We start from the raw sequence: 27377 nt of genomic DNA on the forward strand, positions 1-27377 counted from the left end.
ATACTCTTGAGCAAACAGAATGGTCTTTGAATGCATGAAAAAAAGATTACGTTGATCAACAACAGGTGACCAAAAACAGTTAAATAGCTCACTCACTTTAGTTATAATTTTCATAGAAGGAACATTTGCCTTGCTTTTTGAGAAGGCTTTATATAATGTACAGTCTAAACAAAATATATTGCTTTCAAATTATGCCAAAAATTAAAGACTAATTTAATCTTTCTACTTTTATTTCTGATGGATATGAGAATTAATTTTAAACACATAAAATGAAAAATATACATTCTGGTAATAAAGAATTATCAATACTGACTATAAGTGACATTAATACAGAACACGAGACCAATGTTAAGGAAATCCTATTCTATAGGTCTTCTCTTGATCCCTTCGTTGTGACTCAAAGATTTTAGTAGTTTCATCTATCTTACGCTGCAACACAGCTATAACAAATTAATAAAGAATTTATATTTATTAAATAGAATAAAATTAACTAAGAATTGTTGTAATAAAATTAACTAAAAACACCTACTAATGAATTGAAATACACAGTAAAGATAATTCACAAATAACTGTTTCTCCTAAGAATACAATACTTAAAGTACACGAACTATTGTCAGGAAATGATCATGCAATTGTCAATTGGAAGGTGAAGTAAGATGTTGCAGTAGTTAAAGGTAAAGGCATGGGTTTTATCTTGCGGAATTATAATACAGTAAATCCCCGCTATTCGTGGTCGCTGATTTAATATAAAATGAAACAAACAAAAAAAAAAAAAAAAAAAAAAAAAGTGAATTTTAAAGTGCCGTGAACATTTTCCACCATAGTAGTAATAGAGGCATGCGATGCAAGAAAGGAAGCATACGAGCTTAGGTAGCATCAGCCAAAAAAAAAAAAAAAAAATCACACAACCATTCCCTCTAAATGTTTGTCCAGTTCCTCCTTAAATTTATTTAACCTATCAACTTCCACAACGACAGATGGAAGTTTGTTCCAGCAATTAACCACCCGCTGGCTAAAGGCAAATTTCCATACATCTATCTTTCCTCAATTTGAATTTATGCCCACTTAGGGTCGTTATCTGAGCAAGTGGAAGAATCCCATCAGAATTCAGCATGCTCAACACATTCAAGGTCTTATACACCTCAATCAGATAGCAGGGTTGTATTTCTGTCTTGCTTATAGTATGGGCATTCAATGAGAATGTGTTTCACAGTCAAATTTAGAGAACAATGTGGACACTGTGGTGGATCATCTCCTTGTGAGTAAATAAAGGTGAGTCAAATGTGTATGGCCTATTCTTGCTCTTGAAAGGAGTACTTCTTCTCGTCTTGATGAATGGACACTGGAACACCAAATTCTAGGATTCTGTTTAAATTGAAAAAGTTTGTTATTTGTTTGAGAGTGCCAGAGTGCTGTCCATTTTGTTAGGCATGCACAATGAATGATTTGTGGATAGTCTTATGCTGGAACAGGGATATTGGTTAAATCTAAGGTAGTTGGATTTTTTGCAGCTTTATCGTCCAGTTCATTACCAGAAATTGCAGAATGTGCCGGAACCCAGCAGAAAGTGATCAGTTGGTGCCGCTCTTCAATCTACAGTAATAATCTTCTAATTTCATTTAGAAAAGGGTGAACTTTATCTGAGGAGTTAGATAATGCCATAATTGAGCTGAGGGAGTCAGTGTAAATGACAAATTTTAATGAGAAGTCAGAACAGAGATTTTCTAAGGCTAGTTTAATTGCATATAATTCTGCTGAGAAGATGCTGAATTTAGGTGGAAGGGATGCTGAAATAGTGGTATTTAGAGGAACACTGCTGCTGCACCAACTTTGAGTTAGATTTAGAGCCATTTGTATAAATTGGAGAAAAACCAAAATATCTGTGAGTGTGACTTGCATGAAGTTGTTTCACATTTGATGCTTGAAGAACATTTTTTCCCCACTGGCAAAGGTAAGTGTCATGGGTGGGTAGAGGAGTACAAATCCATGGTGGTGGAGTGCATGTTACTACCTCTTGTACAGGATGAATGGAAACATTCCAAACCTGCATCAGCTCAAGAAGGTGAAGACCAGCTGGTTTTACTATACTAGGCTTAATTCTGTAGAGGTTTTCTAATAGTGGATTGAATAGGTATGATTGAATTGGATGCAAGGCAAAACTTTGTATTTTGATAGCATACTTCAGTAGCAGTGTTTTCCTACGTAGAGTTAGAGGGGGCTCATGAGCTTCAACGTAGAGGCTATGTGCTGGTGATGTTCTGAAAGCCCCAAGCGCAATCCTCAAGGCACTGTGCTGAACTGGTTCAGGCCAGCGCAAAGCACTTGCTCTGGCAGAATCAGACAGGAGCACCATAATCGAGATAGGATCGGATTAATGCCCTGTATAACCAAAGTAGCGACTGCACCCCATGTTATGGCGGATAAAGTTCTGAGTATATTTAACTTTTTTTAAACAGGAAGTACGTACATTTTTAATATGGTCTAGGAAATTTAATTTGTTGTCAAGGATTAATTCTAGAAATCTGATGTTAGTAGTGACTGAGATGGAGACATTAGAAATTTGAAGTTCAGGATTCAGATGGAGTTTGCGTTGTCTACAAAAATGGATAGCAACTGCTTTCTGTTGTGAGAGTCGATAGCCATTAAGGTTGGCCCATTGTTGTATTTTATTCAGTGATATCTGAACTGCCTTTCAATAGATCCCATGTTTTGGGAATGGTTTGTTTGTTTGTTTGTTTAGGGATTTTTTTGGCGCATGGGTGTCTGTGGCCATAGTGAGCCATACATAGGTTAGTATTTATGCTATTTCTTTATGGATTAAGAGTCAGGAAACTGATTTTTGACTAGCTAAAGGAGATGGTATACATTGATCGCTTTGAGAAAGGTAAAAATCTTTGAGACATCTGTTTTATTGCCCAAAAGTGAAATAAGCGTTAATGGGGCTTCAGTTGTGGCTGGGGTGAAGAGATTCTGGCTTTCTATTGCAAATTTTGTGCATTCCACAAGGATATGTTTTACTGAAAGCACTGTTTTACAGTGATTACAATGGGGGTAAATCTCCCCTCTTAAAAGATAACCATGAGTAATATTAGTGTGACCTATTCGCAGACGAGCTAGTATTACCTCCTGTTGTCGAATTGCACTGAGGCTTGAAGGCCATTGCTCAAGATTTGGCTTGATACTTCGAAGCTTATTTTCAAGTTGATTTTGCCATGTTGATTGCCACTGGTACATGCATTTTTTCTGTATTACTCGTCTATAATCTTGATGTGGAACTCTCCACTGTACATTGGGTGGTAAATCAGCCGCTTTTGCAGCATTGTCTGCTAATTCATTTCCTGGAATTCCCATATGTCCTGGGACCCAACAGACGTGCATGGTTCTTCCAAGCTCAGATAAGGTATATAAAGAGTTTGTTATTTCTTTTACGACTGGGTGGGTGATGTTTATGGTGTTTTCCATGGCTTGAAGTGCACTTAGAGAATCAGAGAAAATTATACTGTTTTCAATATTGGAGGACTCGATATGCTTCAGTGCAACCTAAATTGCCATTAGTTCGGTAGAAAATATACTGAACTCATGTGGCAGTTGGTAGGCCAATGTTATGTTCGGAAAAACTGCGGCAATTCCAACGTGGCCGTCATTCTTTGACCCATCTGTATGAACTACAACAAAGTTTGGAAACTGCTCCACCACTGCAAGGTACAATTGCATGAAATCTTCTTTATGTAGTGCAGATTTATCTCATTTATGAAGGTATTTATCACATAAAGGTGGAGTAATGCTCCACGGAGCAAGGAGTAGTGGAGGGGTATTTGCGATATTATCAAAACTCAGATTAAGTTCTTCTAGAAGATGTCTTATTCTTATACCTAACGGTCGGTTAGCAGTAAGGCGGTTATGGTATAACCTGCTGTGTTTGGGGGTGAAAAGTAATTCCCAATTTGGGTGTTCAGTCATAGATCTAATTTTATATGCATAGCATAATATAAGTTGTTGCCTTCTGATATAGAGAGAGAGGGGGTTCGTGAGCTTCGGCGTATAGACTATGTATTGGAGACGTGCGATATGCTCCTAGAGCAATGCATATTGCATTATGATGGAGAGGATCAAGCCAGCGAAGGACACTAGGCCTTGCTGAGCTATACACTGGTGCCCCATAGTCAAGTTTTGGTCTTATTAAAGATCTGTATAGCCGTAATAAGGTAAGGCGATCAGCTCCCCACTTTGTTGCTGAGAGAACTTGGATGATATTTAATTTTTGCTGGCAGGATGTTCTTAGTCTTTTAATATGTTCCAGGAAGGTAAGTTTATGATCTAAGGTGATTCCTAAGAATCGTATGCTGGGCTGAACTGCTATTGGTTGTCCATTCAGTTGTAGTTCCGGGTGTGGGTACAATTTACGTTGTCGGCAAAAATGGATGCAAAACATTTTTTGAGAACAAAGCTGAAAACCATTGGTTTGTGCCCATGTACTGATCTTATTTATTGCCCCTTGTAACTGTCTCTCGATCGTATTCATGTTTTTCGCATGGCAAGAAATACTAAGATCATCTACGAACAGTGCCTTATCGATAGTGTTTGGAAGTTGTTCAGCAATGGTGTTTATTGCAATTATAAAGAGTGTAGCACCGAGTACAGAGCCTTGGGGAACTCCTTCTTGAAAAAATAGTTCGGACAGCGAAGTTTTAAATCGAACCTGGAAAGTTTGCTTGTGTAGGAAGTTGCGTATGAAAATCGAGAGATGGCCCCGAAGTCCATGGCGATGTAATTCACGGAGTATTCCATACTTCCACATGGAATCATAGGCTTTGCTGATGTCAAAGCAAACCATTACATGGTTCCGATCTAAGGAATGCATTCTGAATGGAATTCTCTAGTCTTACTAGTATATCTAGTGTTGATTTGTTTTGTCGAATGAATTGTGCAGAATGTAAGAGATTGTAATTTTCAAGGTACCATATCAGTCGACGGTTCACAATCTTTTTGAGAATTTTGCAAAGGCAACTGGTCAAGGCAATGGGTCTATAGTTAGTAGGGTTTGTCGGGTCTTTTCTTGGTTTAAGGAAGGCAAGGACTGTAGCGTGGTGCCATTGTTTAGGGAATGTGTCTTCCCGGTAGAGCCTATCAAACAGATCAAGAAGTGACCGCAGTGATTCAGCACTTAGTTCCTGTATCATTGAATAATGGATATTATCTGGTCCTACAGCGCTACGCCTAGATGTTGACAAGGCTCTATGTAGTTCGTGGATAGTGAATGGTAAGTTATATTGTTCTTCTGCTTTTGAAGAAAAGTTTAACTTTCGTTTTTCTTAATTTGCTTTGAATCTTCTGAAGGCTGGTATGTAACTTTCTGTTGCTGATGTTTTGGCAAAAGTTTCCCCTAGTATATTGGCAATTTGGGTAGGGTCAGCAATGTTCTGCCCTCTCCATTCCATGATAGGCTGAGGTGCCGTTTGATATTTACCACTCATTTTCCTGATTGTTTTTTTAAATTTTATGTGTGGGAGTTGCTTAATTTATGGTTGAAGTGAAGCGAATCCAAGTGGCCTTTTTATAACTGCGTCTAGTACCTCGCTCTTTCTCTAACACGTTTAAACTGAATGAGATTAACTGTGGTTGGATAGGGCCTAAAAGTATTCCAAGCTTTATTTTGGTCTCTTTTTTTCTGCACGGCATTCGTCACTCCACCAGATTTTTGGGTGTTCAGGTAATTTTGAGGAGGATTTTGGTATAGCTTGTGTCCTGCTGCATGTAATATAGTTTTTGTGACATACTAAACTGCTTCCCTGGTTGGGGATTTTTGTATAATTTCAGGGTCCAGTTTAGCAAATTTTTTATACATCTCCCAGTCTGCTTTATCAATTAGCCACTGAGGAATTCTATTAAGATGATAAGAGGGCTTATTCAGTAATTCAATTGTAATGGGAAAATGATCACTATGCAGTGGGGATCATTGTTTGTCATCCACTTTAGAGTAGGATACAAAGTTGCTGAACATATTGACAAGTCTATTGCAGTATATGTTCCGGAAGGAAGGTGAACATAAGTAAATGACCCATCATTTAAAAGGAGAAGGTTGTTATCATCTAAACATTTTTCAATTAGTTTTCCTCTTTGGTCAATATTGTTGTTACTCCATACTGTGATGACCATTTAAGTCTCCCAGAATGAGGAAAAGTGTGGGGAGTTGAGCTATGAGGTTGTTTAGATCATTTTGTTGGATGGAAAAGCTTGGTGGAATATATAAGGAGCAGATTGTAATATGGATGCCAGCAGCTACACGGACCGCTATTGCCTCGAGGGGAGTTCAGTAAGACCTGTTTCACAGGAACATATGGGTTTGTTATAACAGCTACACCACCATGTGCAGTATTTTGATCGGTTTTATCTTTTCTAAAGATATTGTAATAAGACAGTTTTGGTGTGTCTTGAGGTTTGAAATACGTCTCTTGGAGGCAGAGACATATTGGTGTGTATTTAGAGGTAAGGTCATAAATATTGGCATGGAAACCACGACAATTCCACTGAATTATTGTGTTCATTGTTTATCGCTAGTTAGACTTTCCAAGCGTTTTCTTGGTGCTGAGGTTCTCTGTTTTTCACCTTTGTTTTTATCTTTCTTTCGAAAGTAGGGCCTTTCTGTTTCCATGTCTTCTTCTACAAAAATGTGTAGGATGGGGTCATCTGTGGGTATTTTCTTAGTATCCATTTCCTGTTGGTGACCAGAAGCTACTATTTGTTTTTCTTTGCATCCTTCGTCCAGGGAGTGGAGATTTTCAATTGGTATAGAAACTGGCGTATTGACTGCCTGAGTTTGAGTTGCATTGTACAGTGTTTTTACGTAGTTCGAGAAAGATTCTTTTGGGGGTACTGTTAGTTCAATTTGCGATGTGGTTGATTGGAATTTTTTGGTGATTTGAGCATACGTAGATCTATTTGCAAGGGTTGGTGGTGAGATGATTCGCTTTGCTTCTTGATAGGACACATTATGATTGGTTTTATAAATCTGAATAAGTTTCTCAGTTTTCCAGCGGTCGCATGTTCTAGCGTAAGCGGGATGATCTTTTTTGCAGTTTGGGCATATCGGTTGGGGTGCAGTACAGGCTTCGCAATGTGTTCAACTGACCCACACTTTGCACAAGCAGGAGTTCCCCGGCAAGCTGTCTGGGAATGTCCGTACTTCTGATATCGGAAACACCGTAGCGGGTTTGGAATATAAGGTCTGAAGGTTAGTGAACGGAACAAAGGGTTGCTCTTACGAAGAAAGGCTTAAGTTTTGCAAATTACAGTGTCTGGAGACTAGGCACCGGCGAGGTGATCTGATAGAGGTGTACAAAGCCTTGAATGGTTTGAGCATGCTCAATGCTGATGGGATACTGCCTCTTGCTCAGAATAATCACCTGAGAGGGCATAAATTCAAATTGAGGAAAGACAGATGTTGGATAGATGTTCGGAGATTTACCTTTAGCCAGCGGGTAGTTGGTTGGTGGAACAGACTTCCATCCCTTGTTGTGGAAGTTGATAGCCCAAATAAATTTAAGGCTCAGCTGGACAGGTATTTCGAACAAACGGAGGGGTGAAGTGGAAGGGGTTTTTTTTTGTTTTTTTTTTGGCTGATGCGGCATAAGCTTGCTTTCTTGCATCATATGCCTCTACTAATGCTAATGCTAATTACAGACCAGATATCCAGCCTTAATGGATGCTGGGCGATGTGGTGTATTAAAGGTCAAAATGAGATTGCGTGTAGGAGTCAGAACTTCTTTCCTGGTGGAAATTCTCTTGATCTGTATAACACTTTCTTTAAGTTCTTCAAGCATCTCCTCTTCGGACACATCTATTAAATCCCAGTTAATGGTTAAAAGAAAGTGACTATTATGTACAAGTTCTTTTCTAACCCCTATGAAAATATGGCTACAAATAACAAGGGAATTGTGAAAATATCAAAGAAGTTGTGACATTAATGACACTAGTGAGTAAAACTGAGTTATTAGACAAAATTTCCAATGGTGAAAATGTCACATCAGTGGCAAAACGTTATAAAATCAATGAGTGAATGGTATGATCAATCAAGAAATCGGAAGAAAAAATCTGCCGTAGTGTCTGAAAATGCACTAATTGCTTCAGAAATTTGCTCTGTAACTCGTGATGTTAAATTAGAAAAAAATGGAAAGGCTTTAAATTAGTGGATAGAAGACCAAAGTCAAAATAAAATTCTGTTAAGTTCACTCATTCATGAAAAGGCACCTTTATCAACACTTTAGCAAAGGCTGGTTTGAAAGTTTTATATGGCCTTCACAATGTGAAACTTTTAGGCGACTCTGTATCAGTGGATTTCATGGCTGCGGAAAGTTTCTCGACTGAATTAAAAAAAATTAATTACGGACAGAGGATATGTTCCCAAACAGGTGTTCAATGCAGATGAAACTAGGTTGTTTTGGAAGAGAATGCCATGTTTTTGAAAGATTTGTTTGAAATTTCTAATAAATGTTATATTTAATATTAAATTGTTTCTTATTTTCATTTTGATACCTTATGCTTGTATTTCACTATAATATTTGTCTGTGTATGTATTATATGTAGGCACATATAATACATACACAGACAAAATTTTAGACTAGTTTTTCTTATATATTTCATACTTTACTATCGTTTTTCTTATATATTTCATACTTTGTAAGGAACACTTTTATTACTATGGGTACCATTTCTCAGGAATGTAACCCCTATGAATAGTGGGTTTACAGTATTCAGCTTGCCGTAGAGATGGCTGCAGAGTGAGTTGATATGCTGAGTCAACTAAGAAAGTGTCAAAAAGATTTGAATAACACAAAAGTGAATCTGAGTCAACAGTGAATCGTAGAATTCAACCAACATATTGACGCTGTCAACCGAATGGCATCTGATAGCTCAACATAAAGCATGACAATATTTCGGTAATCTGGATTTGCAGCGTTGAACTACGCAATGGCCACATGACACCAGCGCGATGGTCGAATAGTGGGAGGTCTTATAACTGCATAGGTAGGTTATGTACAGGAAAGCCAAATTTTACTAATCTTTTGGTGTCCAATCAATTCCAGCTGGATTGACATCCACTCCTGTTGCATTGACCTTGATTGCATAGTTCGAATTAATATTGATCAAGATGAGTACCATACAATACTGCAAGGATCATTTAAATTTTAGCCAGGGGGTGCACCCATTCAGTAGGTCCTGGGGAGAACACTGATCCATCCTAGAGCACACACCTGACCCTTTTTCTAGAACGAGAAAGGAAGAATTCTACATACTTAAACACTTTATCCATATGGGTTTAACAATAAATTTAACCACAGTATCATCTCCAACAATATATCAGATGTGTTTCTATGATAAATTCCAAGCAGTAAGAAGGTCTTCAAAAATCCAAACCCCATACAAAATTTAAATCTAAGAACATCATATCCTCACATAAGAACAATATAGGTATTTTCTCACAGACTTTGTCTGAATGTGTGACAGCTACTTTACAGATGTACAAAAAATTGATAACTTACTCTTTGGCACTAAACTTAGTATCCTGAAAGCACTTTACAAATTTATTCTCAACTTTGAGTTTACCTCTAAGCACTTACTACACCTAATAACAGACATTTGTAAGTTCAGGCTAAAACCTAGCATCAATATGGCAAACACAGAATATGATTCCCTTATTTTGAGGTACATTACCAATATAGACAGCATCAACATCAATAGTTGCATCAAAAATCTCCTTCCTGCCAACTTCTACACATAAAATCCAGATTCAATTACAGGACAAATAGCCTGTAAATATAAGCATTTATCCACCAATCTGGACAAATACACTCCAGACACCAATAGTTGCATAGGCAATCTAATCTACAACTCTATGTCAATTCACATTTTGGGCATATTATTACTGGCAATCCAGATATTATTCCCAATCGGGAACTCAGAAGCATCACGACACATGGCTTTAAATTCAGACTAGAACTTTACTAAGCACTACAACTTTAATAAGGTCAAAAAACAATTATATCACAACCTACTCAACTTTTGCTTAAAACTATCCTACAAATACATTTTTATTTTTTTATAATAGTAATGTTTTTAGAAGCATTCCAAATCTGGATAAGTACTGTACATACTAATCTTTTCCGTAACTACAAAACTATGCCTTCACACAGTTCTCGCCCTACTTCGCAGTAAATACAGCTTCTCCAACATCAAAATCCACTTAGCTGAGTTACATAAGCATTTTATCATCACTACTATAGACAAAGCTTCAAATAACTTTGCATTTATCTGCAAAGCATTTTACTATCAAACCATAATAGCTGAGCTCAACTCCAGTACTACTTACAAACCAGTCACAAAAAACAGTAGCATTATTACGAAGAAACTTGTTGCTTTCAGCAAAAAATTAAACATCAATTTTAAAAATTACAATTTTCCTTACATTTATTTTATACCAAATTTCAACAAAAATCCCATAGGCTTTAGATTCATCACATCTTGCAAAAACAGTTATTCTCATAAACATGGCAAATCTTAAGCATCCTACCAAACAGCAGAACCATTACAAATAATCGGCCTCTAATAGAAGCTCTAAAAAATCAAGATATTGCTCGCATATCAACATTCAAATTTAACGGTCTGTTTCACCAGCATAGATCTAGCCAGGGCTTTATTTGTAAAAAAAAAAAAAAAAAATAGGTGCCGGTACTCATTTCATTGCTGTCAGGAAAAATTTTAAATTAAAAGGACATGAAAAGTACACAACTCTAAAAAATTATTTCCTGATATTGTAATTTAGTAGTAATGTTTTTGGAATAAGAAAAATTTACATATATTAACACAGTTTATTAAGAATAAATTAAGAATATTAATCAAGTATATAAAAAAATAAGTGAAAAATGTGTAAAAAAATAAGTAATAAGTAAAAATTTGTAAAAAAAAATTCATAATGAGTTTTTATAGAATATTCCAAATTTTTATTCAGTTCTCATCCAACACACCATGCAGACGCTTTTTCATCTGTTTGTGTCCGTTTCTGAATGACGTTTCTTAAGCAGCCACGAATTGACATATTTGCTGGATCGAATTTTGTCACCAGTGGGCCTAGAATTTTAAGAAATAGTAGCGAAAAAATTGTTTTGTCATTAACGAAGCTCTGATTGGGCTGATGACCAGATCCATTTGTGCAAATCCTCCTTTACATTCACTTGATGAAATTGGTATCATACACTTTCATCAAATGCTCTTCAATTTTTCTGAAACCGTCTTTTTGATTAAGTATTCTCGAAGTCCATGAATTGTATCTCTTTCCTTTAACTGAAGCCTAATTGAACAATTAGCATTAGCATTAGTAGAGGCATATGATGCAAGAAAGCAAGCTTATGCCGCATCAGCCAAAAAAAAAAAAAAAAAAAACTTCCACTTCACCCCCACTGTTCGTTCGAAATACCTGTCCAGCTGAGCCTTAAATTTATTTAGGCTATCAACTTCCACAACTAGGGATGGAAGTCTGTTCCACCATCTGGCAATCCAGATATTATTCCCACTGGCTAAAGGCAAATTTCCGGACATCAATCCTACATCTGTCTTTCCTCAATTTGAATTTATGCCCTCTCAGGTGATTATTCTGAGCAAGAGGCAGTATCCCATCAGCATTGAGCATGCTCAAACCATTCAAGGCTTTATACACCTCTATCAGATCAGCTCGCCGGTGCCTAGTCTTCAGACACTGTAATTTGCAAAACTTAGGCCTTTCTTCGTAAGAGCAACCCTTTGCTCCATTCACTAACCTTGTTGCCCTTCTCTGTACTTGTTACAGCAGCTCTACATCCTTCTTGAAATGAGGCCTCTTAAATCTGAACCTTTTGTTTTCTTTTTTTTTTAACTGTCCAAAATGTTGTCATTCGGATTTCAGCTACTGTGACTATTTAAACAGAGATAAGGAAAATTTACGGAACAATGTGGATAATGCACTTCTGCGAAACAACAGATGATTATTTGTCGGGGTAAAAGTAAATCACTCTCTCCAAATTCTCGTACGGGGCACAATTGATTCACAGTGGTGTCCAACCTATGGCACACGCAGAAAGTGAATACAGCATTTTAAATTTTGCTAATTATCAAAAAATTTTTCTCATTAAATGTTTTCTTTAGTAAATGTAATTGTGTATTGTACTTAATAAAATTTTAGAATATTTTAAATTTTAGGTGTATCATTATTTTTATTTATTCACCTTAAGTAGTGATCCTTTCAGGTTGTAAATTTTCTAAAGTGAGCATGTAAAGGCATGTAAGGTATTTTTTGAAAAACAAAAGAAAGTCATTTTTATAATTTTAATAAAATCTTAAAAATAAATTAGTGACACAGATCTGTTACACATAAAAGTATTGGGAATTTGAATTTTTTTTATATAGCCTGAAAATAAAAAATGGTAACATGAAAACAAACTTTCTTTTACATGTAACAGGATATGGAAAATGTAGCACACTAATTTTTCTTGAATCACTCAGTGCGGCCCCTGAAAGAAATCTAACTTTGAATATGACCCCTGTACAGGAAAAGGTTGGACACCACTGCAGTAGAAGGTGGGCCAGAGTCCACTGGGAATACCCCTTGATCTGCTCATTGTTGACCAGCACAACTTCTCCATATGTGGGACAGGTGGCCAAATAGGTTTTACCAGGTGCCCCCTAAGTTGTAGAATGGTAATCCCTTTAGCTCTCTTAATTCTTGCTTAGCAGAAGCACTAATTTTCTAAATTGCTTGAAGACCAAAAGTGCGAAGAGTGCGTAGACAGTTAAGTCTCTACTAAGCAGTTTATTATATGAAAATTTTATCTGCTCAATGGAACTATTCTAAATGTAATTTTCAAGGTTGTTTGTTATTTGGTTTTTAGGAGCAGTAGCAACTAAGGCCATATTGCTCCGGGATATGCGGTGGTCATTCCCTGACCTTTCCGCATCCTCCGTATTTGGTGGTGACGGGCTCGAACCCCGGTGATACTTATATGTCAGATAATGTACAGTCATTTAATTTTCTTCCTCTTCATTGTTGCTAAGCACAATCTCTTCACAGCATCTTGATTTTGTGTAGCTTCTGGATGCTTTGAAGTCACAATTTTTTATGGTCTCAAACAAGCACAAGTTCAATAGCAGAACCTAACCCAGGGATCTCCCAACAAAATACAGTGGACCCCCCACTTAGATATAAAGCATAAATTTATCTTTATTACCTTACCAATTAAAGTTAAATGATACATGAAAATCGGAAGAATATTTTCCAGTTATCAAAATAAAAATAAATTTACACTTACGTACATAGCTTAATTAATACATACTGTAATACGTACATACTAACTAATTGATATTTCTGTTCACTGACTTTTTTTTTTGTTATAAAATTTCACAGTAAAAATGATAAGCAATTAATAACAAAGAACACAGCATGCACAAGTAAGCAACAAACACAATACGCACGTGAGAGAGTTTCTGAAAATTTATTTATGTTTTTTATGATTGAATATTTCATGGAAGGGGGAACACACTTCACATAATAACGTGAAAACCTACAGAATTTCAGCTATCGGTATTATAGCAAATGCAAGAAGATACAGTTTACTTCCCATTTATAATTGATTACACTAACAGAAAAGACCACTAAACTTGAAACTGCAAAATTGTTTTTATTGTTTTATGGTAGTGACATCCATAAAATATCATGAAGGCAATAACGATTAGCGAGTCAACATCGGGGAGTTACAAAAAAAGAATGGAAACGTTGAAAAATTACATCCAACATAACAGCAGGGTTTCCCCAGTACAAAAATACTGTGCTATGCAAGATTTCCCGCATGCATTAGAGCAAAACTATGTTAACTGTGTTATATGTGGGTTACCTGTACATCTTTGACAGCAGTATCCCTATAGTAGGACCTGTTTAGGGTCCTACTATAGGGATGAGAATTGAAACCCTGAACTGCCCGAACACAACCTTTGTCACTCTTCTTTAAATAGGCCTCTGGGGTTGGGTATACTCATACTATGATTTTTAGTGGTTAATACAGAGGTTAATCTTGTAATGAGAGGTTAATGTTTCGAAGTGGTACCAAAGAAAGATCCTAAGCATTTGGATTGATAAGTTACATAAGAATTTGTACCACATTAGGAGAGATAAGAATAGGAGCTTAAACAAGATAAGTGAGAGATTGACCTCTGTACATTTAACATTAGTCATTAGTGTGGTATCGAACAAAGCAAAACGGATTTCTGACAGTTACAGACAAAGACAAATGAATAAGTTCGATAGGCTTAAAGAACAAACCATGTCCAGGAGTAATAGTGATAATAGTACCAATAGTAACTTTATTGTTAATATCAGTAGTAAACAGTTGACTGATGATCAAATAGAAGTGTTAAATCTAGGACCTAAGTTTGCTACGATTCCGCCCAAAGTGCCCATAGCAGAAATAGCTATGGGCATTGAGAGAGCGGCTAGTAAGTTACCTGTGTGCATGGCCAATGAAATCCGTGTGAAAACAGCAGCTATTTTAAGTCAAGCCAAGAAAGTTCCCTCGAATCTTAATATAAAGCAAAGATTAGCACTAGAAAGTCTTAAGCAGGACGATAATGTTGTGGTCCTACCAGCTGATAAAGGTAGAGCAAACGGTGGTTTTGGATAAAGAAGCATATGTAAGCAAAGCATTAGATTTGTTAAATGATCGCACAACCTATATGATTATTCATAAGAATCCCCTGTCGAATCTGGAACGACAAGTTAATAAGATGGTGCAATGTTGGATGAAATCCAATAAGATTTCAAAGGAACGGTATTGGGCATTACATGCCACAGGAAGCCAGATACCGAGATTTTACGGTTTGCCAAAAATACATAAAGTGGGCGTGCCACTCAGACCGATAGTCTCGTTTATTGGCAGCCCCACGTATGCATTATCTGGTTTCCTAGCCAAACTACTGTCACCATTAGTTGGACTCTCTGAACATAGTATCAGAGACAGTAAAGAATTTGTACAATTCATAAGAGGACAACGTATAGAAGAAAACGAGGTTATGATATCCTTTGATGTAACATCGTTGTTTACCTGCATCCCAATTGACCATGGGATACATTGTGCGTACATGGCTTTAGAAAGAGACACCACCTTGAATAATAGGACGCAACTAAACTTAGAGGACATATGTAAAGGAATAGAGTTATGTCTTTCGAGTACTACCATGGTGTTTAATAACACCATGTACAAGCAGGTTAACGGTGCAGCTATGGGCTCTCCCATCAGTGCCATCATAGCTAATTTAGCGATGGAGGAGCTCGAGTCCAGACTATTTAACACTACAGTTCTCCCTATGCGTCCGTGGAAAAGGTATGTTGATGATACGTTTTCAGTTATTCGGGAAGGGAGCGAGGATGATACGTTGAATTTTCTTAATAGCTTCTCCCCGTTCATACAATTCACCTCTGAGGTAGAGGAAGGAGGGGTTTTGCCGTTCCTGGATGTGCTGATTTGTAGAGAAGGCCAGCATTTGAAAACAAAAGTATTTAGAAAATCTATGTGCAGGGGCCAATATTCACACTACAACTCAGCACAGACTAATTATCACAGGAACAGTGTAGTAAGAGCATTAGTGGATAGGGCAAAATCCCATTGCAGTACCTCAGAGGATAGAAACTTGGAGTATGAACGTGTTACGGCGGATCTTTTGAAGTGTGGCTACCCCCGGAGGATCATAGAGAAATACATTAGTGGAGGGCAGAGTAGAAGTGAGTCCTTCACGCCAATAGCCACCGCATACATTCCCTACTATCCGGGTTTATCCGAGCATTTACTCGCGTATTAAGGAATTACCAGACACGTTGTGTGCAGCTCCCAGGCAGGAAGCTGCACACAATCGTGTCACAGGTGAAGGACCCTGTCTTAAATGAAAATATAAGTGGGGTCGTATAAAGTATTAAATGCCCGGAATGTGGGGAGTGTTATGTGGGAGAAACAAAACGGCGTCTCAAAGATCGTCTGGGGAAGCACACAAATGCGATAAGAAATGCAAACTATGGCAAATCCGCCGTAGCTGAACATTTCTGGGAGAAGCAACATCAAATCTCCCCAGATGAAGCGGTCATCACTGATCGGGCGCATAGATTTTGGGACCACAAGTGGCTCGAGAGCTTGAGAATTAGTTCTACTGAGAAAAATATAAATAGAGATAGGGGCACACGTATTCATCCCCTCTTTGAGGCGGTAATCCTTGGAGGGGATGAACGTTTTTGCCTGAAACGCTCCCGAGCCACTTCCGGTTCTGACGGGAACAGTACACGTTCACGTGGGATGCACCGTGAACCTGCTGGTATTTAATGATGCACCGCAGAACAGAAATTACACTGTTGAGAAAGAAGGCAGAAGCCTTTGAAAGCTTCAGTTAGTATTTTAGCGCTTTTAACCAGTATATTTTATTGCATTTTAAATTCGGCATTTGATTATTATCCTGTATATCACAGTTGTTTTATTTTAAAATTACTATCAGTAATATTTGGTTTGTAAATAATTTATTGTAAATATTAAAAATTTTTAAAAATTTGGGTGAAAAAGTCTTTCGTTTTATTCCATGGTTGGTGAAAAAACACAAAAAAAAACACTAAAAATCATAGTATTTGTCACCCTTACTCATCTTTCCTAATACTCTACATATTTTTCCTTCTTGTTTGCAATTAGGTTTTGAAAGCAATATAATGATACTATTTTTCTACTATAACTGCAGTTTTCGCCTTACAAAGTTTAGCATCTGTATCACGCTACTTTGCAAGTTCATTTTCCTACACTATCCTGGGAGACATAATACATTTGTTTAATTTTCGTTCTCACCCAATCACACTTCTACTTTTTATTCATTCTACACTCTATCACATTTGGCTATCTGTATTGCACTCCCTTGTGTGGTACTCTAATTCCCCTTTTCCTGGTGGGGAGGGGAGGGAGACTGGTTCCTATATTCCCCCTTTCTTCTGGTGGGGCTTATCCCCACTGATATTTCTGGGGTCACCTTCCCTATCATTCCCATACTTCTGTCACCCCCCCAGCCTTGTCTTTTTCCCAATTCTAACTTACCCAACCATCGTGCTTGCTCTTAATCTAAATTAAACTTAACTTAGTGGCTAAATTTAACTCTACCCTAACTTTAAACTCCAATTTGATCTTAACTTAATTTCCAGTGCTTAATTTTTTTTTTTTTTTATATAGGCCCTAGCCACTGAAATCTTAAGAAACTAGGTGGCAGGGCCTGCCAGAGCACTATTAAAAATCTACTGGGTTTGGTTTGGGTTTTATTGGCACATCATTCATGACTAAGGCTATAATGCATCAGAACCAGGTCATATAAAAGTGAAGATTTATATTTCAGCGACCTAAAAAATTAGGTTACTATGTCACGATGTATAGAAATAAATACAGTGGAACTTCTCTATTACGAACTTCTATTTAACAAATTTCTCTATATTACGAATTTTTTCGCAAAACATTGCACCTTGAAACAAAATTACATGTAAAATTAACCCCATATAGCGAAGTGTTAGTCTCTCTATAACGAATTTTTATGAAAAATTAGTAAAAGCATTTTTGAAGATTTTCAAGCATTTACTGCTAAACAGCTGCTCAAATATACTGCCTCCTTCCTTCAGAAATTGCACATTGGCATCTGGAATTAAATAATCATCCTTTTAGTGAACACTTAGTGGGTCATTGACTCCCGTAGGAGGGTCTTTGTTTCATTTTTTTAGTTATTAAACCAAATAGGTTTTCTTAAAAGTGGTCATAAACTTTACAATAAATAGGGTAGATTTGTAAATTGACGTTGGCTCAGGGGAAAACGAAATTCGCTGCTGTAAACCTTTAGCATGCTGCGGCGGCAATACACAGAATGCTACCATAGTCATTTTTAGTAACGCCTACTGAGTGACATTTGCTTCTCACATCAACTGTACCACGCGACCTTCCTGTCAGTCATTATATGATATGTCCATTCTCATCTAAATGGACTCCCAATAGATGGTTTTCATGAATTTTTTTTTTTAAATTTCATTCGTCATCAATCACATAGGTTATATGCTCTTGTATTTTTTTTTTTTTTTCTGAAAAGTAACATACAGCATACATTAATCATAAATTTTCTTTCGTGTATATATGAATGAAAGCAAAATAAATGAAATTCACAAAGTTGTATATTTCTTCAAAGTGATTGATAGGAAAGGTCATGTGATACTGTTGAATTGGTAAGCGAATGTCACTGAGTAGGCGGTACTAACAATTCACTATATGGCCAGCGCAGCGAAGTTTGCGGTGTATGTATCGGCAAGAGCTGCAGTAGAATAATTTTTACACTTGCGGAAACAATGTCGAAGAGAAAGTGTTTAAGTATTAATGATAAAGCAAAGATTGTTATGATATTGACCAGGATTTTAAGAAAAAAGATGTGGAGAAATGTGGCATACCTGCAAGCAGTTTATCTACGATTTTAAAAAATCGAGAATCAATTTTAAATGCAATTGAAGGAGGAGCAGACAAGAAGCGAATTAAGTTGTGTATATACAAAGATGTTGATAAAGCTGTTCTAAAATGGGTGAAAATGATACGTGAAAAGAATATACCAATATCGGGCCTAATAATTAAGCAACAAGCTCTGAAATTTGCACAGTCCTTTGGACATACAGAATTTAATGCGAGCACTGGGTGGCTAGATAAATTTAAGAAGTGCCACAGAATTGGGGAAAAGGTTATTTGTGGAGAAAGTGTTAATGTAAGTGAAGAAGATTTTGGAAGGATATGAGCGTAAGGAAGTTTTTAATGCTGACTAAATGGATTTATTCTTTAAATGTTTACCGAATAGAACACTTGCTTTTAAGGATGATAAATGTTTTGGCGGAAAATAAAGCAAAGAAAGAATCACTGTGCTAGTTGGAGCAAATATGACAGGAAGTGAAAAATTAAGAATTTTTGTCCTCGGAATATCAAAAAACCCAAGATGTTTTAGAGGCACAAAATCTTTGGAAGTTGACTACACTTTTAATAAAAAAGCATGGATGACCAGTGATATTTTTGAAGAATGGATGTTAAAACTAGACAGGCATATAACAAAAGAAAAAAGGAAAATCGTGTTGGTAACTGAGAACTGTCCAGCACATCCTGCCAGTATTCCTGCCAAATTAAAAGTGCGAAGTTGTTGTTTTTACCACCAAACGTAACGTCAAAACTCTAGCCAATGGACCAAGGCATTATTAAAAATTTTAAATTTCATTATCGAAAGAGAATAATAATGAAGACTGTCCATGTATTATCAGAAAATAAAAACTTGGTAATTATAATTAACCTTAGAGTTGCATCTCTGAACCGACAAAAGTTTGGACAAATGATGTCACTGAATACACTATTCAAAATTGTTTCTCAAAAGCGGGATTTGCATTGAATACAGAAGTCGAACAACGACTGGACGAACAAGATGAACTGGCCCTTTCACAAGTGAAAAACTTTTGGACATTATTAGAATCGTCTGGAAACATCGAAAATGAAATAACACTGGATAGTTATGTTTATGTAGATCAAGATCTGACTACAGCAGAACATCCCAATGAAGATGAAATACTGCTGAACAGTGTTAGGCGTGACCATGATCACGTAGAAATTAACGATGATACTGAAGACGCATCAGAACAACCTGTAGAAAAGCCAACTCGCGAAGAAATGATTAACACTTAAAATGGTTCGTATGGGTCTACAGTTTTGAGAAAACGATCCTGATAATGTTTTTAATGCTCTGAACAAATGAAAATTACAGATATTTTTAAATTTGTGATACTTACCGGCAAAAATTGTGTAAACGTAATTTAAATAAGTATGTTTTTGAAATAAAATACATTAAAAATAAATGCAGATTCGTTTTCATTTTATAATTAGATAACAATTTCTAATAAAAAAAGATGTTCTCTGTATAATTAAATTTCTCTATAACGAATTTTTTCGCTGGATTTATCAAATTCGTTATAGGGAAGTTCGAATGTACAGTAATACCCCGACTTATGCAAACTAAGAGTTAAGCGGTTCTTGATTTTTTCGTTTGGCAACACTGCCGCCCACTATCTTCAAGGTCGTTTTTCATATGCTATCGATATACGGTGCGATGGCGGAGAGTGAGAGCGAAAGATGAACAAAATTCAACTTTGCTGCCGCATGAGCTGCACACATATACAAGAATTTGCACTCCAACTGTCATATTTATATGTGTGCGTTCGAATTCGTGCTCAACTTTTGTCGGAAATTACATCGTTTTCACGAATAAAAAAACTTTCCAGGCTTTAAGGTTTCCAAATACTGATTGACAATGATGGTCGTAGGAATGCAGCTGGTGACTGCAAGTTAAAACCTCTCTTAATTTATCGCTCCGAAAACACAAGAGTTTTAAAAAATATATCTAAAATTAGCTTAGCAGTGATTTGGAAGTCAAATCATAAAGCTTGGGTGACAGCTTCCATTTTTGAGGACTGGTTTGGTCACCACTTCATACCCGAAGTCGAACGTTATTGCAAGTCTAAACAGATTCCATTTAAATTGATCCTTCTTATTAACAATGCACCCGGTCACCCTCCTGCCACCCTAATTAATTTTGACCGATGTGTGTAAGTTGTGTTTTTGCCTCCAAACACAACCAGCTTGCTTCAACTGATGGACAAGAGAGTCATCAAAATATTCAAGGCCTACTACACGAGGCGTTCATTTCCACGTCTGAATGAAGCTTTTAAGACAAAATTGTGAGATATCTGTTAAAGACTTTTGGAAACAATTCAATGTTTTAGATGCCGTAAGAATCATTGAAGAATCTTGGGATGAAATTCACAAAAAAACATCGAATGGTGTCTGGAAGAAACTTTGTCCATTTTTTTTCCAAAAACGAGACAAAAACAACGCCGGAAACTGATCATGTCGCTCATATGATAGAAGAAGTTGTTAATCTTGCCAGGCAATTAGATTTGGAAGTCAATGGTGATGATGTCAACGAACTGTTGGATTCACATAGTGAGGAGCTGACAATGAATGAGCTCATAGAGATGCGTGAGCAAAACGTCACTGAATTATCCGACACTTCAGACCCAGTTCCACCAGAGAAGCACATGACAATTGCAAGCTTGACAGAAGGTCTCAGCTCAATTGAAAAGGGCTTAAAAATTTTAAAAAACAGACACCAATGAAGAACGCGTTATAGCTACAAAGCAAGGAATAACTTTGATATTATATACTTGGATCTTAGAAAGGCTTTTGATACTGTTGCACATGGAAGACTGCTACACAAATTGGAGCAGTGTGGCATTCGAGGCAAATTGCTGCTATGGATAAAGGGGTGGTTGAGGGGGAGAAGACAGAGAGTGGTAATCAATGGACACTGCTCATCGTGGACTAATGTTATTAGTGGAGTCCCTCAGGGCTCAGTGTTGGGTCCATTATTGTTTTCTGTATTTATAAATGATATTGATGATGGTATATCAAGCTTAATGTCCAAGTTTGCACACGATACAAAGGTTGGCAGGGTTGTCAAGGACACTACTGACACTATGCTGCTGCAACAGGATCTGGAAAGGTTGAGCAGATGGGCTGAGAGGTGGCAAATGAAGTTTAACATTGACAAATGTAAAGTACTACACATGGGAAACAGCAACCCCAGAGCAACGTATCAACTCTGTGGTACTACACTGACAGTGGTAGAGAATGAAAGGGACTTGGGGGTGGTTGTGCAGGCAGATATGAAGTTCTCTGAGCAGTGCAGATGGGCTGCAAGAGTAGCTCATGGAGTATTGTCAATGATATATAGGAATTTTTCCAGCAGGGATAAGGAGGTGATTATTCCATTGTATAAGGCAATGGTCAGGCCACACCTAAAGTACTGTATACAGGTCTGGAGGCCTCATTTCAAGAAGAATGTAGAGCTGCTGGAACGAGTACAGAGAAGGGCAACAAGATTAGTCAATGGAACAAAGGGGTGCTCTTACGAAGAAAGGCTTAAGTTTTGCAAATTACAGTGTCTGGAGACTAGGCACCAGCGAGGTGATCTGATAGAGGTGTATAAAGACTTGAATGGTTTAAGCATGCTCAATGCTGATGGGATTCTTCCTCTAGCTCAGAAAAATCAGCTGAGAGGGCATAAATTCAAATTGAGGAAAGACAGGTGTAGGATAGACGTGCGGAAATTTGCCTTTAGCCAGCGGGTGGTTGGTTGGTGGAACAGACTTCCATCCCTTGTGGTGGAGGTTGATAGCCTAAATAAGTTTAAGGCTCAGCTGGACAGGTATTTTGAACAAACAGAGGGGTGAAGTTGAAGTGGGTTTTTTTTTTTTTTTTGGCTGATGCTGCATAAGCTTGCTTTCTTGCATCAAATGCCTCTACTAATGCTAACCTAAAAGGTAGACATGCCTTCCGTTAATTAGGCTGCTTACCACAGGGACGTGATAGCTTCTGTAGAGGTTCTCCTCTACTCCCCAAGTGAGTGAAGAAAGGGGGAGCATATAGTAAGATCAATGGCAGAGAACATATGGGTAGGCATGTGGAAAAAGATTAGTTCCCACATTTAGAAGGGAAAGGTCATTGTCGCTGAGCATATGCTCTACGACAAGTCCCCTTTCATTAACGTCAGCACTACCCCACAGGGTGTTGTGTCCATTAAAATCACCCAATAGTAAGATAGGATGCACAGTGAGATCATCAAAGTCTTTCTGAGAGATGGCAAATAAATCGAACAGACTGTTAGTAAAAAACCCTACTGTAAGGCAAACTGCTACCGCTTTATGTTGGTGGAAAGCAGAATATGTTGAAATGGGGTTTGGTTGCCCAGAAGAATAGCAACACCCCCATGAGCAGGTCCATTCCCAGTTCTGTCCCTTCGAATGATGGTAGGATTATGAAAGGGTTTTTGTTTGTCTTCAAATAGGTCTCCCTTGCAAGCAAAAGCAAATTGGTTCATGCTTTGGCAGGAGGGCCTTGATTGTCATCATTGTTTTGTCGGAATCCACGATAGTTCCATTGTAGGAATTTAGCCATTATTTTGGCTTGGTGGGTGAATCAGGTGGCTTCCGAGGTGCTGAGGGCTTACTTTTGTCAGTCTTGGATTTCTCTTTTTTGGGGAAGTACGGATATTGTCCCGTGTCCATTTCTTCCTGCGCAAAGAGTACCAAGACTGAATCACGTTGTACCTCCTCCTCCTTGACATCCATGTTTTCTTAGGTACTGGGAGATACCAGAGGTTTCTTATTCTTTTTCCCTTCAGGCTTATTCTCTCCTTTTTTTTTTTTTTTACTGGTGGAGCATTAAGAGGTACTGATATGGGAGCGGAAGCTAATTGATCTTTCTTTGTGGGTGTTTGTGAGTTTAGCAGGTAGTGAACAATAGGAGTGAATGACTCTTTTGGTGGTATAGTAATTTCTGTTTGGGTTCCTATGGAACATCTCCCTGCCACCTTCTGTGTATAGGTGGGTTTGTTAACATTTATAGGTTTCACCATTTTTCTTGCCACCTGATATGTTCAGCTCTGCCTTAAGTCATTGAATTTCTTTTTCTTGTTTCCACCTCTGGCATACTCGTCAGTACGCAGGGTGCTCTCCTTGGCAGTTAATGTATGATGGTTTTTCAGCAGAACATAATGTTGTTTTGCGGGCCTTTGCACTACATCAAGCACATGCAGGGGCATCATGACAAGCCATCTGCGAGTGTCCGTATTTTTGGCACTTAAAGCACCGTAAGGGATTTGGTACGTACAGACGCACTGGACAGTTAATATATCCAGCTTTGATCTCATTAGGAGATGTAGGCAAATTGAATGTTAGGACGATGTTTCTCATAGGTCTCGTCCCACGCAACATGAATATTCGTTTCAAGGTTGTCACTCCTTAGGGTTGCAATTCAGAATAGATTTCCTCTTCCATCACAGCCACAGATCCCATTGGCAATGGGATCTGATGGGATTAATTAAGTGTCTTATGGGGGCTAATTGTGATAGGCATTCCCCTGATAGATGTGGCTCAGAGGAGCTGTTCTGAGTGTCTGTTGCTTCTGGTCTCTACAAGGATGTGTCTCGACCAAAGTCATTTTACTAATTTCGGATCGCCTGCCAACCCTGCTGGATAAAGAAGGGTGACATTTTCCCTAAAGGTTTCTCACTTGTAGAGTGCATAATCAGGAAATGGGGTGTTGGACATGATATGGTTTCAGTTTTTTGTCTTTTTGCTGAAATGTCATCAGCAGGATCAAGATCTAAATTTTCGGATAGGGGCCACGTTGTAGCCACAGAAGAGAGAATTTTATTAGGATTCATATAGTTTTGTAGTGGTTCAGTGCATGGGCTTCCCACCCACCATGAAGCCCAAAGGGACACTCACTACCTGGAATGCAATAAATGCGCTCGGGAGTGGGACGCCAGCCTGAATCCTGTCCTTTGAACCATGAGGGTAGGGGCATGGCATTGACACGGTTGACTCTCGCAGGCAAGCCTACTAGCCAATTGATCCTAGCCGGGTGTTCCAGGATCACCCATCTTGTCGAAGCAGGGGCCAAAGTGGTGTATTGAAGTTGGGCCCCCCCAACCACCAGGATCCCCGTTTCCGAATTTCCATGGGTCGCAGTGCATGGCAAACACGCCGGATTCCATTGATGTTAGCCTGGAACCTAGGCTGTGGGCGTTGGATCTCAATTATGCTAATCTGGAGGACCAGCAGCATCACTGGGAGGTCCCTTCACCACGTACAGGTGTCCACGTTGAGGGGAAAAATCTACTGCTAGCCGTGACTTGCCTTTCAGGGCAAAATGTGGACAATGCTGGGTCCCACTAGGGGCCCAACAGCTAAATGGTCAGAGATACAATGGTACACAACACTACACAATATTCCAATCACCATACACCTTTAAAATCTCTGGCCTTCACAGAGTTCTGTGTCACATGTACAAAGAATACAACGCAGTGATAGATCTTAAACAACCCCTAAGACACTTAATTCATCCTGTCAGATCCCACTGGGCAATGTGATCTGACGGGATGAATTAAGTGTCTTATGGGGGCTAACTGTGATAAGAATTCCCCCGATAGATGTGGCTTGGAGGATTTGTTCTGAATGTCTGTCGCTTCTGGTCTCTACAAGGATGTCTCCTGACTGAAGACATTTTACTGATTTCGGTTGGGAGACCAGTCTGAGATCAATGGGTCAGTAAAAATGGATGGACACTTCTGTCTGACATGCTACTGATTGGTGACTGTTAGTGGCAGAAGCATAAATGCATTTTGGTACACTCAATTTTACATGTTTTCTTGCCTCTTGGTAGGAAACTTTATTTTCAATTTTATATTTTTCCCCCCAACTTCCAGAGGTCACAGTCTTTGGATTATGCCAGATGGTTGCCCTTGCAATTAGGACAATGTGGAGTTGGTGCTTTACGTTTTGTTTGTGTATGAGTTTTACGTCCACATTTTGCTCATGTTGCATCTCCACAGCATGCTGTCTGGGAATGGCCAAATTTCTGGCATTTAAAACATCTTAGGGGGTTTGGGATATATGGCTGAATGCAACAGTTTAAATATCCTGCCTTGACCGAAGCTGGTAGGTTTGGAGAACTGAAAGTTAAAATTATACTCCAGGTAGAGACTAAACTGCCATCTTTTCGGATCATGATCCTTTTTTGCCTGAGTGACTTTTTGATCTTTAAGTTCCTGGACTATTTCATCTTCAGGAACATTCAAAAAATCCCATTCAGTGATCACTCCCTTTGGAGAATTGAGGGTGGTATGTGGTGTGATTTGAACTGGGATTCCACTCAAGGATGTCGGACCTAATAATAGTTCGGTGTTGAGGATTTGTGGTCTCTATTAATGAATCTCCAGATTGGAGGCATCTCAATGATAAAGGGGAAGAGCTTGCTCACAGGTTATGTTGACAGAGAATGTATTATCAGGAATGCTGGTAATTCCTGCCTGCCAGTGTCTTTCTTCATTCTCTTCGAGAGAGCGAGAGAGGAGGGGACATGGTCAGTGTTGTGATTGTCATTTGGTTGAGAGCTTTTTGGCTCTAAACATGGAAAATCATTTGTTTCCATCTCTGCTCCTTTTAGCCCTGAGGGTTGGTTTATCCTCCAGGTTACCAGCCCCATCACATGGAGGAAGGAGTGCAGTGCCACAAGTGACCAAGCAGTTGTTTAAATTAGTAGAGTTGGTTAGTGATAAATATATAAAGACTAAGGATGGATTTCCTTTCTTGGTTCTTACTTTTGACCTCTAAAGCACAGAACCACTTCAAGTAAACAAAACAATAAGCACACAAGAAAAGAAACAAAACTATATCACTTTGGAGAGGGCACTCTATAACTACAGGAAGAAAATCGCTCGTCACTACCACTTGGCACTCGGGGCCAGGAAGATTTTGGATTTAATGGCATAGTTTAACAACAGCATTTGCCCCCAGAGATATAGTAAAAGCTCAGAGGCCTCCACATATAAGCTTTGCATAGGTGATGTTCTGTATACACCTAAGGAAATTCGTAAGACACTGTGATGTATGGAGTCAAGCCATATGATAATACGTGGTCTGCACAAGCTGTACACGGGGGATCCACAGTCTAGTCTTGATCTGATTAAAATTGTGGTATAAGCAAAGCAGTGTGTACCGGTCAGCTCCCTACATCATTGCAGAACAATTTCTAAGAATACAGTGGATCCCCCCCCCTTATGATTGGTTCACTGTGCGATCAAAATCACTTTATGATGGACTGTCCATAATAAAATACCGTTCACTATACGATATGTAGTAAGTTCAAGTCATTGTGATCATGTTTGCAAATTGAATTTTAATTCTATTAAACTGTGGTTCTACTTTGACTATGGTTACAAACACAGCTTATTGCTATCCTTTGGAGTTTACTTGAATAATACTGGGGAGGAGTTGGTCAAGAAATACAAATATACAAAAATATACATATATTTTTAGGTGGCTACAGTGAGATGTAAATTCAACTGTCACCAATAGTATAACATTACTTTAATGTATAAATCATGTTAAGTTAAATTTATTATGTTTACTGTGATAAACAACTAATACATACTTGTATTTTCTTCAATCCACTGCAATGCATCCATGTGGGCATTAAGGATTTTGGAAATTTGCTGAACCTAAATTGTGGGGGTGGTGGAGAGGGAAGAAGACAAAATCATCATAATTAGAAGTAATTTAAAACTTGTATGTGCTGTACTCCCCCCCCCCCCATTTTTAAAGAAATTTAAAGCATGGTCAATTAAAAAGTATTCTATATTTTTACTAAGCATATTATACTTTTTTA

At 38.0% G+C, this 27377-nt stretch overlaps 1 protein-coding gene across 2 annotated transcripts in view; it reads right to left on the reverse strand.

Annotated features, from left to right (window-relative positions):
- Nucleotides 1-299: 299 nt before the first annotated feature.
- The window catches only part of Nup62 (nucleoporin 62), a 293033-nt gene continuing 265955 nt past the window's right edge, over nt 300-27377 (reverse strand). For both annotated transcript variants that reach the window (XM_090384721.1, XM_090384722.1), the window contains exons 11-12: nt 27144-27210; nt 300-440 (exon numbers count right to left, since the gene is read on the reverse strand). In XM_090384721.1, the coding sequence (XP_090240847.1) occupies nt 349-440; nt 27144-27210 (159 nt within the window). In that variant the 3' untranslated portion in view covers nt 300-348. The remainder of the gene's footprint in view (nt 441-27143; nt 27211-27377) is intronic.

The sequence above is a fragment of the Mastigoproctus giganteus genome, chromosome 11 (assembly GCF_048544385.1).
Source record: "Mastigoproctus giganteus isolate SK-2022 chromosome 11, ASM4854438v1, whole genome shotgun sequence".
Taxonomy (NCBI): Eukaryota; Metazoa; Arthropoda; class Arachnida; order Uropygi; family Thelyphonidae; genus Mastigoproctus; species Mastigoproctus giganteus.